We start from the raw sequence: 13,441 nt of genomic DNA, 5'->3' as shown, positions 1-13,441 counted from the left end.
GTTGAAAATCCTTGATTCGCTGAAAGAAGGAGCAGCGCTGCGTCTATCCGGCAGGCGATGCGTCAGATTTTCCTAAGCAAGGCAGGCGCTGTGAGGAATTTCCAGTCGGGAAGTCAGTGCTGCATCATTCCAGTAAGCTGTGCAGTAATTTCTCAGCTGCGATGCAGGCTTTACGTCTATTTCCGCAAACATATAGTCAAGTTTCGACGCACAAGGAGTTTCTTGAAGAGATGAAGTCTTTGTTGGCCCTGTGACTTCAGAAACAGGAGGCAAGCTCAAGCCAAACCCCTGGAGAGCACTTCTGAGGAAGGCAGAGTCCTTCCAGCAAAGTCAGAGGCCAGCAGGGCAGCAGTCCTCCTCAGTAAAGCAGTCTAGATGAGTCATTTGGGCAGCCAGGTAGCTCCTCTGACAGGGTGCAGGCGTAGGTCCAGAAGTGTCTGAGTTGGTGGGGCAGAAACGCAGTTTATGTACCAAAAAACGTGGGGGAGCCTTCAAAGAGTGCACTAGTTCCCCTTTCAGCCCAGTCCTGTCTGCCAGGGTCTGTGTTATCAGTCCATTCTGTGAGGGCTGGCCACTGGCCTTTGAAATGTAAGTGTCAGGCCCTCCACCCTTCCAGCCCAGGAAGACCCATTCAATATGCAGATGTGACTGAGTGTCCTGTGTATATTGTTGTCTGGGTGAAATACAAAAGGGAGTTGTCAACTAGCACCAGCCAGACGTTGATTGGAGACAGGCTGTAAAGCACAGCTGGTTTTAAGTGCAGAGAAATGCACTTTTTCTAAAAGTGGCATTTCTAAAATTGTAATATAAAATCCAACCTCACCAATGAGCAGGACTTTCTATTACCATCCTGGCCATACTAAATATGACCTGGGTACTATTTTCAGATCAGAATTTACCACTCAAACTATATTAGGGCAGTCCAAATGCTAGTCTACGAAAGGAGCAGGCCTCACAGTAGTGGGAAACGAATTTAGGAGCTTTTCACTACTAGGACATATAAAACACACATGTACAGCCCTGCCTTTTACCTACATAGAACACTACCCTATGGGTTACCTAGGGCCTTCCTTAGGGGTGACTTGTATGTAGAAAAAGGGGAGTTTAAGGCGTGGCAAGTACTTTCAAATGCCAAGTCGAAGTGGCAGTGAAACTGCACACACAGACCTTGCAATGGTAGGCCTGAAACATGGTTAAGGGGCTACTTATGTGGGTGGCACAATCAGTACTGCAGGCCCACTAGTATCATTTAACTTACAGGCCCTGGGCACATGTAGTGCAATTTTACTAGGGACTTATCAGTAAATCAATTAAGCCAGTTGTCGAACCAATGTTACCATGTTTAAGGGAGCGGGCATATCCACTTTAGCACTGATTAGCAGTGGTAAAGTGTGCAGAGCCCTAAAACCATCAAAAACAGTGTCAGAAAAGTGGAGAATGGCAGGCAGAAAGTTGGGTAATGACCAACCTAAGGCTGTTGCGTCTAATGGGCACATTCCTATTTTTAGTGGTCCCTATCCGCCAAACCAAGATGGAGGGTTCTGCAAGGAGGGGGTCCCAGCTGAAGTGGTCACTCCTCCTTGTTTGGGGTGCCCTGGTGCACTAACAGGAGGGCCTGAGCCTTTGAGGCTCACCTCCAGGTGTTACATTTCCTGCAGGGTGGAGGTGTGAAGCACCTCCATCCAGAACAGGCTGGACCAGGGACAAAGCAGCTTGGGGAATCTTTAAAGGAGCAGGCTCACCACTTCTCCATGTGAATTGCAGTGCCCCTAGCAGTTTATGATTTTGGTTTATTTTCTTTGGTGATTTCAAAGGGGAAGGGTGCATTACATCTAAGCAAAAAGCCGCTTTTATTGCTGATTGGCAGATTAGTCGAAAGATACAAGTAGTAAAAAATGCTGATTCTTCTAAGCATCTTTTCTGTATCCAATTTTATTTTAAATAATCAAAGTTTTAAAAAGACACATGATTAACGAGAAGGGTTTTTTGGAAACCTTGTCACTTTTTACCAAGAAGGGAAAGTTTAGTCAATTTAAGGAACCATTAGAACAGTTGGATTTTGTTACGTAGCTTTTCAGACGCCTTTGGTAAAACCTTTGCCCCTCTTATTGTAAACAGTTGTTAAACCTTGGGGTGATACACCTATATGTCCTGGTCTAAAAAAGCTAAAGATCATTACAACAATCAGTAGAATTCCTTTTATACATAAAAAAAAAAAAAAAATCTATTAGTTGTATCAAAGAGCTTCTTTTCATTTCCTATTCCAAGCTTGAACGCACTTAGGCAATACAGCCAACGTGTTTCACTCCTTTTGGCACACAGGCCTGCAGCTTTCTCAAGGCAAAAGGCATTAGGCTCTGTATTTTAAAGTTGAGCAGGTGTCTGCTAGAGGTCTGGCTTCTGTAGTTGTGTGGGGAGATTTCCAGACTGCATAGTACTATCTGACACCAGACGCTCGCTTGTCCTCATCAGACTGCATAAATGTCTGTTCTCACTTACAGATATGTTTCTCCTTACCTGTAAAAGAAACTTTCATAAACTAATAGATTGTCTCCTCTTTTTATATTTTTGTTCAAGAAAGTATAACAGAAATCATGCTGATAACTTTAATGAGCTTGGCCTAGTTTAGGCCAGCATTAGTCTGCATGTAGAATACCAGAGTGTATTAACTTTTAACAAGAAATTTGTTCGGAGTGTCCATCCGTGAGTGGAAATATACTACTGCTTATGATTTGAAAGAAATACCCAAGCTCAAACTAAGATGATAGTTAAACACCTTGTGTTTTCCTTACACTGTACAATGACCAGGTAAGCAAATGCCATTAAAAGTACAACCTTATCTTCAAGGCTTTTCTTTAAATGTTGTACATTTGCTGTGTCATATTGGGTTAATTGTTCCACAGTTTTTCACAGTAGCATACTTTAGACATAATAGCTTTTCCTTCTTATCAGAGCAGAGGAGACAAAGGTTAATAGTGCTCTACATTTTCAAAAGACTTGTATTCCTGATATCTGTCCTCTGATGTGCTCACTTTATAGCCACTCGCCGTACCTCCAGGAGAGCAAATAATGGAATGTAGTGGAATGGAACTGAATGGTCTCAACACTTTTTATGGAGCAATCTTAAACTTTATTATCTGATGCAGACTTCTACTTGCAGATTCCTTACCTTAGAATTTCCCCAGGCGTCAGTCTGGATCCGGAGATTTATCTCGAGCAGTACCCCTGTGAGCTGTCGTGGCATCGGTTGGCTCTGTGTCAGTTGTCGTGCGTGCCGGACATGATGTTGCAGGACCTATAAAGGCGCAACACCGGCATGCTCATTTAAGTTTCCTTCCCACGCCAACCAGCACTGATCTGAAGAAAACCTACCACTCAGTCGCTTTTCAAATGGTCTTTTTTAAACTTTTTGACAAAGATTTTTGGGTGTGTACACTCCTTGTCCGTCGAGGATGTTTTCACGTAAGAGGGGATTCAAGCCCTGCACATCCTTTTATCAGACAATGTCTTTGACGGATCCACACTTCTTGTGCTTGTGGTCTCTGGAGTGCGACTGGAAGTCATGCTCTGAGTGTTCCCTAAAGCTCCTTGCTGCCTGTTGCTCAGCTCCTCATCGCTCCCTATCTCGGTCGAGAAGGTCCAAAGAACGGTCACAGAGCCCCCTTTAATCATCACCCCCCCCCCCCTCCCCAGGAGCTTCTCCCAAAACTTCCAATGTGACGAGCCCCCAACAGGATCTAGAAGGAGGCAGGATTCACCATCACCTGCTCCTCTGGTAGTCAATTACGTCAGACAGGTGAGTTTTGCAAATAGTTCAAAGGGGCTATCCCCTCCCCTTCGAGACTACCCCTCCATTCATGACATCACACATCCGACGGAAGATCACCTGCCACTACTCCATCAGGAGCTTTCAGCATTATTGGTCAAGGGAGCCATATAGAAGGGTCCCTGTGCCAAAAGTAAGTAATGGTTGTTATTCGTGCTACTTTCTGATGCCCAAAAACAAAAAGGGCCTTTGCTTTATCCTAGACTTGCGGTCTCGCAATCTCTTCCTCAAGAAGTTGAAAAGGCTCGGGTTCCATCTTCCCTGGACCCAGGAGACTGAATGATAGCATTAGATTTGCGGGACACTTGCTTTCACATTTCTAATCTGTCTGACCACAGATGTTACTTGCAGTCCACGATGTACCATGAGCACTTTCAGTTCACTGTGCACCCCTTTTGCCTTACCAGTGCCCCTCGGGTGTTCACCACCGTGATGGCGGTGGTCGGAGCTCAACTACTCAGGTCAGGGGGTTCAGTCTTACCCTACCTCGACGACTTGCTGTTGAAGGCTGGCTTGCCGAAGGCTGTGATCTCCTACCTTCAGATTACGGTGAACCTGCTGTATTTGCTGGGGTTTGCTATAAACACGCTAAAGTCACACCTCACTCCCTCTCAGACGCTCCCTTTTATCAGAGCTGTTCTGGACACAGTGCAATTTCAGGCTTATCCTCCCTAGCAGAGAGTCCAGGATATTGAGGCTACAATACCGATGTTTTAATCTCTTATCCTGGATGTTGGTGCGAATGACTCTGAGGCTGCTGGGTCTCGTGTTCTCCAACATCCTGTACGTGAATTATGGGATGGCATGTTCAATCTCTGCAGTGGAACCTAAAGTTTCAGTAGGCACAGTATCGGGGGAATCTCTGCCATGTGGTCCAGATCTCGGAAAGAAGTGCGCAAGATCTGCAGTGGTGGCAAATGAACCACGTTTAGTTCCGAGGCAGATCCCTCTCCCTTCCCGAACCACATCTCACAGAAGTGACAGCTGTGTCACTCCTGGAATGCAGCAGCCACCCAGGGGAGGCTGAGATTAGGAGCATCTTGTATCCGGTTGGGTCTGGACTCGACATCAACCTTTTGGAGCTCCAGGCAATCAGAATGGCATTGAAAGCATTTCTTCCTTCCCTCAAAGGGAAAGTAGTGTAGGTGTTCAGACAACACTACTGCCATGTGCTACTGCTAGAAGCAGGGTGGGGTAGGGTCATGGACCGTTTGTCAGGAAGCTCTTCTGCTCTAGACATGGCTGTAACATCAGGGCATTTACCTGGTAGTTCAACACCTGGCGGACTCTCTGAATGCCAGAGCGTACAAACTCAGCCGGCAGTGCCTGGTAGATCACGATTGGCGTCTCCATCAGAAGGTGGTGCAAGGTCTTTCAGCAGTGGGGAGAGCCTTGGTTAGATCTGTTTGCTTCCACAGAGAACACACACTGTCAGCAGTTTTGCTTGTTGGAGTTTCCTAGGTTGTACTCGCTCAGCGACTCTTTTCGTCACAAATGAAGCTCAGACCTCCTGTACGCCTTTCCAACCATACCACTTCTGTCCAGAGTTCTCAAGAAGATTAAGAACAACCGGGCATAAGTAATCCTTGTGGCTCCAGACTAGGCACTGTTGAGCATGCCCATCGATTCTCCAATCATACTATCCCTTCAGGAGGCTCTTCTGCTGCAGAGAGCAGGGGAGGGTTCCCCACCCGGACATGTCCTGTCTCCGCCTTCTTACGTGGAGATTTAGTGGCCACAGTTGAGAGCTTTTGACTTTCCTCCTGAAGTCTGTAACGTTATCTTGGCAGCCAGACATACCTCCACCAAAATGGTATACATGTCATTGGAACAAATTTGACATGGTGCACAGACAAGTCTGTTGGCCCACTCTATGTCCCTTTCTTCTTGTTCATACTTTTTTTTGGCACAGAAGGGCTCTAATTTGTGCACGCTCAAAGGTTATTTGTCTGCTATCTCGCCATTTCTGAGATTACCTGGTCAACCCTCTTTAAGTCCTCTGTAGTTAGTAGTTTCCTTAAGAGTCTTACCCATATGTTTCCTCTTTCACCCGATGGGATTTGAATTTGGTTCTGACATTCCTAATGTGCGCCCCTTTTGAGCCTCTCCATAATTGTTCTCTCAGGCTTCTGACATTAAACACAGCCTTCCTTGTGGCGTTTACCTGTGCCTGCAGGGTGATTGAGCTGTAGGCATTGTCCCCTAAGCCGCCCTACCTTTCCATCTATCCTGACCGTGGTGCTTCGCGTTACGGCCTACGTTTTTCCAAAAGTGGTCAAGCCCTTTCATTTAGGCCAATCCATCACCTTGCCTGCTTTTTACGCAACCCCACATTCTTCTAAGGAAGAGGAGAGATTCCACCGCCTGTATCCAAAAAGAGCTTTGTCATTTTACCTTAATCGCACAAAAGAGTTCCTGGTGGATGATTATCTCTTTTTTGGTTATGTTGGTGCAAAGAAAGGTCAGGCAGTGCAGAAGAAAACTATCTCCAGATGGATTGTTATCTGCATTAAAATGTGCTACGCTTTGGCTAAAAAGCAACCCTCTGATTCTACCAGGGCAACAGCTGCAACCACTGAGTTAGACATCCAGGACTGAACCTCCACGTGCTATCAGGCAGCAACATGGGCATCCTTGCACACATTCACCAAACACTACTGCCTGGACAGTCCAGTCTGAAGGTGGAGGAGTGGGGTGGGGAGTGAGGGGGAAGGGAATCCTTTGCCCCGTTTGGTCATACGCAACTTCCTAGTATGATCTTGGTTCGTAGACCCAATTCTGGGGTTAGTATTGCTTGGGTATCTATTCTAAGGTAAGGAATCTGCAACTAGAATTCTCTATCAGATGATCAAGTTAATTACCTTCCGTAATGCCTTATCTGGTAGAGAAATATCCTAGTTGGAGATTCCTTACCAACTCACCCATCCTCCCCATCCTCCCCACTTTGACCTGATTTCTAGGGACCAGGACTTCCCTTTTGGGGCCCTAGTTTAGACGCACCAGTGGTCAGTGTTATCATGGCTTCACTATTCTGGTGTAGAAAGTTGTGGAAAAAAACTGACGACAGCATGCCGGAGTGGGACTTATATACGAAATCGTGTCCGGTGCACACAACGACAGACACAGAGCCGACCAGCGCCAGCTGACGGCGTGCAGGTGTACTGCTCATTGAAAAAAACTCCGTATCCAGACTGCCACCTGGGGGAAATTCTAAGGGAATGAAACTGCAACTAGAATGTTTTTAACAGATAAGGCGTTACCAAAGGGAAGTAACTTGTTCTTCGTTGCAAGATTCAAATGGGTTTAATCCTTATTTTCCCTAAGATTCGATTGTGTGAGTTGGAGCGCAATGAAAGCTCTGCATTGTACGCAATGTTTTCTTTGGTCTTTGTACTTAAAACATTTTCATTTTACTGAGTTCTGTAACGCAGCAACCTATTTGTCAATATGTTCCTCAAAAACATTTGTTTATATGCAGAAAATCTGATGGAGCATGTAATGGCATTGCCAAAGTATTGAAACTAATTCTACTGCTTTTAATAAATATCCAATACACTTTTTTTGTATTAGTTCTTAAAGTGACTGAGGAAAGCTATCTGGAGTGAAATCTTACCATATTCCCTTGGCATTTCCTGACAAGGCAGGACTATTTTCTTAAAATGGTCACAATAGAAAAGTGATTGAAATATTAATGTTTATATTGGCCCAAATGATTTACTTTGATTGTTTAATACTCTGCTTGATGTCTCCTATTATGCATTTTCATGGTAGACTGCTTTCAAGCAGTTTATATCTAGGTGTTTAATAAAATGGTTTGATGGCCTTTTGATAACTTTTGAAGTTAGTAGTTGCTGCCAGAGCGACTGTTAAGAAGAATTTCAAAATAACATGAATAATTAAAGATAGTATTTGTTTTATTTCCCCCCCTCTGTTTTTCCTCAATCACAGATGAGTGATATGGGATGGGCAGCAGTGGTCGAGCACACTTTAGCTGATGTACTCTACCATGTGGAAACTGAAGTCGATGGCAGAAAAAGCCCTCCATGGGAAGGATAAATGTCATTGTGGAATTCTTGTTATGACTGTGTGTTGGTCAAGCCCATGTTTCACCCATATCCTCCCACAAACCCTTTTACAGAGCCTATAAACGGAGCAAAGCAATACTGTCTCTAACAAGGCTACATAGTGCTTCCTGACCAAAATGCTCCCCTTTGTGGCAGCTATCTTTACTTAGAAGTGCTTAAGGAATGTTTGTTTAGAGTAAAATGCAGCCTTCATGATAAATACTACTACTATTTCCGGTCCTTAAAATACATGAAGCAATTATTTCCATCCCCCACTATTTATGAATGTACTTTGTTGTATTTTAACGGAGAATGCTGACCAGTAAACCTGCCCTAACATTCCCCTGTTGCTAATTTCAGCTAGCGGGCATTATAGATGACGACAAGGAATGTTTACTGCAACATTAAAGCAAAGTGGCTGTGGTATTTGTTTTTTGCTGTATATAGAACTTTCATAAATCTGCATTTAACAGATTCAAAGTTTCTGACATAAGTTACAAATATTCACATTTTTAATGTATACTTTTAAATAAAATCTCTAAGTGGCAGTTGTTAAGTCTTGATGTACCACCTTGCCCACATGATTTCAGTGGTTTGATATGCAGTCCTTGAACATTTAAGTTCGAAATCTGCCTGTGGAGGTCACATGTTGCTTAGTTTTCAGGGGAATTATTGCGCTTTGGGGGTGGAATCTGCATCCAGGATAGTTTGAGAATGGCATGCATGGGTTTTGGCACCTTGGAGTGCGGTGCATTGCTTCTGTGTCCTGGGTATTAACAAAGCACCAATTAATATAGCTTTGTAAGTCGAAATGTAAGGTTTTGCAAGGCAGAGTACTAGGTCCATTCACCAGTTTCACAGTTGAGTCACCAAATTGGATTCCAATAGAAGGTCATATCTGAATGTGGGTCATGAAGCAACAGAGGTTTAAATATTGAGTCGAAAGCCGGAGCTCATGCATATTTTTAATTTTGGAGCTGTTTAGCTTAAGACCTCATGCCACCATCTAGGTCTAGTGGTTGGGCCTAAATTGTCTCTTGCAGTCTATCTTCCTGAGCACTCAAACTTCTCCCCCCCGTGCCCCCTGCCACAGAAGTCTCTTTACATGATAGCTTGGAGCACAGACGTCAAAGAATAAGCAGTTTTTGTAGGGTTCACCAACCGACACAAATAAGACCTGAAGGGTACCAAAGGGCTTTCTGTCAGAAGGACATTAACTGTGTGAATGAGAGAATGAACATCTGGGATGGAGCATATAATCCTTTTTAGATTCTTCTGTAAGTGCCCACCACCAGTTGGCACATGAGGAAAGCTATAACTTTTACCTGACAAAGGATCACAACTTTGTGGTCTCTGATTCTTGTGTGGAGTTCCTACCCAAGACCATGAAGACAAGTGAGAAGCGGAGGTAAGCGCACTATGCCAAGGCAGTCACTGCATAAAACAGAGTTTAAAGACCTTGGGCTGTTGAGCGATGAGGACAACCTTGAGGAAATGGAAGTAGCGCAAGGAAAGTGCTCCCATGCTGATGAGGTCACCGAAACAGAGAGGAAGATGATGTCAAAGGACAGCAAGATCAAGAAGCGCCAACTAACACCACAGGGGAAAATTTTTAAAATGTATACTTTGGTCAGTTCAGCTGCTGTCTTGAACGTTATAGGGTGATCCGTCAAGTGGGGCTGAGAAAAAGTTGGGGGTTCCCAAAATGTGTTTTCCACATTCATTTTTCCATGGGGTGTTTAGACATGCCTACCACCTAAACTGAATGGAATTGCACCAAACTTGGCAGGAAGGTAATTGCTGTTACGCAGATTACACGTTTTGTAATTTGGTGTAAATCTGTTCAGTAGTTTAGGAGAAATTAAAGGTAAAATAATATATAGATTTCTAGGGTTGCTGATCTGACTGTCCCCGTGCAGGTATCTGATTGGCTGCTAACACTTCAACAAGGAAGTATTGGAAAAGATCTGCTTCAGCCGAGTCCCATGGAAAAACGTTTAAAAAAACAAAACAAAAGGGGCTAGGGTAGGGACACCCTGAACCATTACCTCTGGTGCTGGGGTCCCAGAGGAACCTCGCCAGGGCTTAAAAACATTTTGTCTTTTTTTTTTTTTTTTAATATCAGAAAAATTCATTTGTTCAAGTCCCGGGGGCATGACACAAAAGTGCACAGCCCCCTTCCGCCACCTCCCAGGGGCTTCATTCAAATTTTTAATTTGATGCAGTTGAGCAACGTGCCATATTACATCCCCCCTCTCACCCCCCACCCCCAATACCCCTGTCAAACAGCTCCCACTGTCAAAAAGCAGTGTTTTCATCTGTTAAATGGAAACATTGCTCCTACAAGCAGGGAGCTGCTTTTTAAAGCAGCACCCTGCTTGTGGGAGCAGTGCTGGCTCTCACAAGACGTGGGGCGCCTGCTAGTGGGGAGTCTGAAGGCACCCGCAGTCCTGTCTGTCTCTCTTCCATTCCATAGTGGGATGGAAGAGAGAGAGAGAGAGTTTGAAGTCATTGCATGGAGATACCATTGCAATGACAAAGCATCAAACTAGCAAGATGTTTGGTACGAATGTTATAGTTACATTTGGATGTAGAGCAGAACTTAGTCACTTCTGCCCTAATGGTAAAGGTCTTGTGCTGCCACTCAGTAGGCTGAAGGTTCAAATCCTAGAATTACTTGGAAGTGTGTTTATTTGTTTAGTAGTGTTTTGACTTTTAAAGCATCCTAGTGATGGGACATTCATGTTTCTTTCCAGTTACATGTGTGGGTTGACTGTCATAGGTATGTATGGAAGCATCGTAGTAAGGAGTTACCTATGGCCGAAAGGTTAAGCTCTTAGACGCTCACACTTAAAGTTGATGGTTCTAATCCAGATGTATCGCTGGTCATTTTTCTTTAATTTCTTTTAAACTTCAAAAGTTTAAAAGATTCATAGTGAAAGGTGATCTCACTCTTTTTCATTCACAAATACATTTTTCTTTTAAATTTTTCCATCAATATCTCATCCTAAGTATATCATTTATCAAAGCCTAAAAAACTCTTATCTCTTTCCCTCTCTTTCTCTCTCTCAATTTTTTTTTCAATCATTCTCCCACTCACACACTCGTGCACCCACTCACAGACCCACAAGGACACTTAAGCACCCACTCTCAGACACAGATGCTCTCACAGTCACTCTCACCCTCAGATACACCCTCTCACACCCAGAGAGACAAACCGTGGCCAAGTCCCGGCGCTCACAGCCAAAGGGCAGTGTGCCGCATGGGGTTGTGTGGTAAGGGGGGGTTGGCCTCAGCATCTAGCCCCAGCCCTGTCCTTGAAGCAAACCCCGCCGCGCATGGCCAAAGGCCACAAAGTTGGGTGCTTATAGGGGATCTGCCTTGCCAGGCCCTGTGGCAAACCGCCGCCATGCATGCCAAAAGCTTTGTACAGCGGTGGTTAGACTAACGTATAGTAATAAAAATTACTATGTGCTTTACATTTTTTTTTTTTAAATAGAAATTTGCTAAAAAAAACGAAGGTTATGGGGACTCTATAGTTATAATGTAAAAAAAAACATGGAAATTCACTTAAACAAAGGTTCTACAGGTACATTATAGTTAGCATCACATTTTAAACATACAAAACCATTGAAATTCACCTGCTATAGCTGGAGTTATCTCCATTAACTATAACCTGTGCCCTAAGGTAACTATAACTCGCGCCATCGCCATGCACTGGTAATTACACCACAAATTACGCCACCTTTGATAACATCATTGATAATATCAATGTAATATTTGCAGTAAAATTTTTGACAAAAAAACTGTGCATGGTGGTGGTGGGAGTTTTTACCTTAGGGCACGAGTTTTAGTGCCTTTCCATCCAAGTGCTCGCCTCGAATGGTTAGTCGAGGCACAGAGCGTGCACCGTTCGGGCGTTCTTTCCCACCTCCGGCCTACCTTACCATGCAGTACCGAACGATATGCCAACCTGATGGAACAAACGCCATTTTGCTTCTGTCCTCTGTGCCACGCTAAATTTCCCCACACTGATCACCACTGGTGTGTAACCTGTACCTCTCCCCCGATCACCAGGAGGCTACCTGTGACGTCTGCAGATTATTCCAGTTGAAGAAAACGCTTCGAGACCGAAGGGCACATTGATTAGAAATGGCGTACAAGACTCTGGACGACACCCTGGATATCTTTGGGGAGGAACACGCTCAGGAGGAGCCTGCACAAGAAGAGGCCCTCTCCATCCAGGACTATTCCTACTCTGATGTGAAGTCAGGCATTGCAAGCTACAAGGTAACGTCCGCACAACCCGTGAGTACTGTGGCCCTTCCTACCCACCCCAAGACTCTGAAAAAGCCCTTTCAAAAGGTTGCTGGTCAGCCACTGCCACCAGGCTGTGGTTGAAACCGAAAAACCATTTAATCTGCCCTGCCTTCCGCCTGGCTCTGAAAACAGCCAGGACCAAGCCAGCATAGTTGGCTTCGACCTCTAGCACTCCAGACCGAGAATCTTCATTTTGGTTCAAACCTTGGCTCTGGCAAACTGCACACATCCTTGACATCAGTGCCGCAAATTTGCACCAACCAAAACCTTAGGTGCCGAAACCCATGGACCCGAAAACTTCGAAACACAGAGACTCTAGCCAGTCTTCTGCTACTCCTTTTTCCGTGGAGCCGACACAGGAGATCATGGATGCTAGTCAGCAGTGCCTCCATATTCAAGAGGCTACAGGACTCCTTGTTGCTTCTTCTCCTGTATTGTTAAAGAGGAAGCTGTTCTTTCAGGAAGCATCAGACACTCCTCCACCTCAAAGGAAGTAAAGACAAGACCACTGGCCCATCTCGCAGGTCTTCTCCTCCTTTTGCTCCACCTTCACCTCCTCCATCCCCTTCTTCGCCTTCACCTATTTCCCCTCCTCATTCTCCTGTCTCACCCCTCGAGGGTCCCCTTTATTTGTTGGGGATGATTTGTGTGGGTCACAACAAGACCCAGATCCCCGGGGCACTTACAATGCTGACCCCGTCCTCTCCAGTGATCCAGACCTGTACCCCACATGTCCCTCACTACCAGATGACTACTTCCTGCCAACAAGTAGTGGCAAGAGCAGCTACATCTCACAATGTGGAGGCACACAGTGATCCCAGGTCTTCCTGTTTGACATACTGACATCTACACATAGGGATATTCAGTTTCTCCCAATGCTCCCTGGCATATGTCATCATGCTGATGAAATCTTCAGTGAGCCAGTCCACTCTAGGGTTATCACCCCCAGGGTTGACAAAAAATAGAAGCCAGCTCCCGGTAGCCCAATATATATTAGGTCTTACGTCCCTCCTGTCCCCATTGTCACCACATACAGCCCAAAAACATGCCAATAGCCAGGCTTCTGGTGACTCTTCTCCTGAGGAGAGCAGGAAAATTGATACTGCTGGCAAAAGAGTTGCTGCACAAGCAGCTAACCATTGGTGTATTGCCAATTCCCAGGCATTACTAGCCATATATTGCCGGGCTCACTAGTACAAAATGGAGGACTTTCTCCTGTTTCTACCAGATG

At 44.9% G+C, this 13,441-nt stretch overlaps 1 protein-coding gene across 4 annotated transcripts in view; it reads left to right on the top strand.

The window, feature by feature from the left end:
• Positions 1-8,446, top strand: part of ASH2L (ASH2 like, histone lysine methyltransferase complex subunit) — a 231,446-nt gene extending 223,000 nt beyond the window's left edge. For all 4 annotated transcript variants that reach the window (XM_069213442.1, XM_069213441.1, XM_069213444.1 and 1 more), the window contains one exon: positions 7,775-8,446. In XM_069213442.1, the coding sequence (XP_069069543.1) occupies positions 7,775-7,882 (108 nt within the window). In that variant the 3' untranslated portion in view covers positions 7,883-8,446. The remainder of the gene's footprint in view (positions 1-7,774) is intronic.
• Positions 8,447-13,441: the final 4,995 nt, after the last annotated feature.

The sequence above is a fragment of the Pleurodeles waltl genome, chromosome 11 (genome assembly GCF_031143425.1).
Source record: "Pleurodeles waltl isolate 20211129_DDA chromosome 11, aPleWal1.hap1.20221129, whole genome shotgun sequence".
Classification (NCBI taxonomy): domain Eukaryota; kingdom Metazoa; phylum Chordata; class Amphibia; order Caudata; family Salamandridae; genus Pleurodeles; species Pleurodeles waltl.
This window is presented reverse-complemented; position numbering and strand designations above follow the sequence as displayed.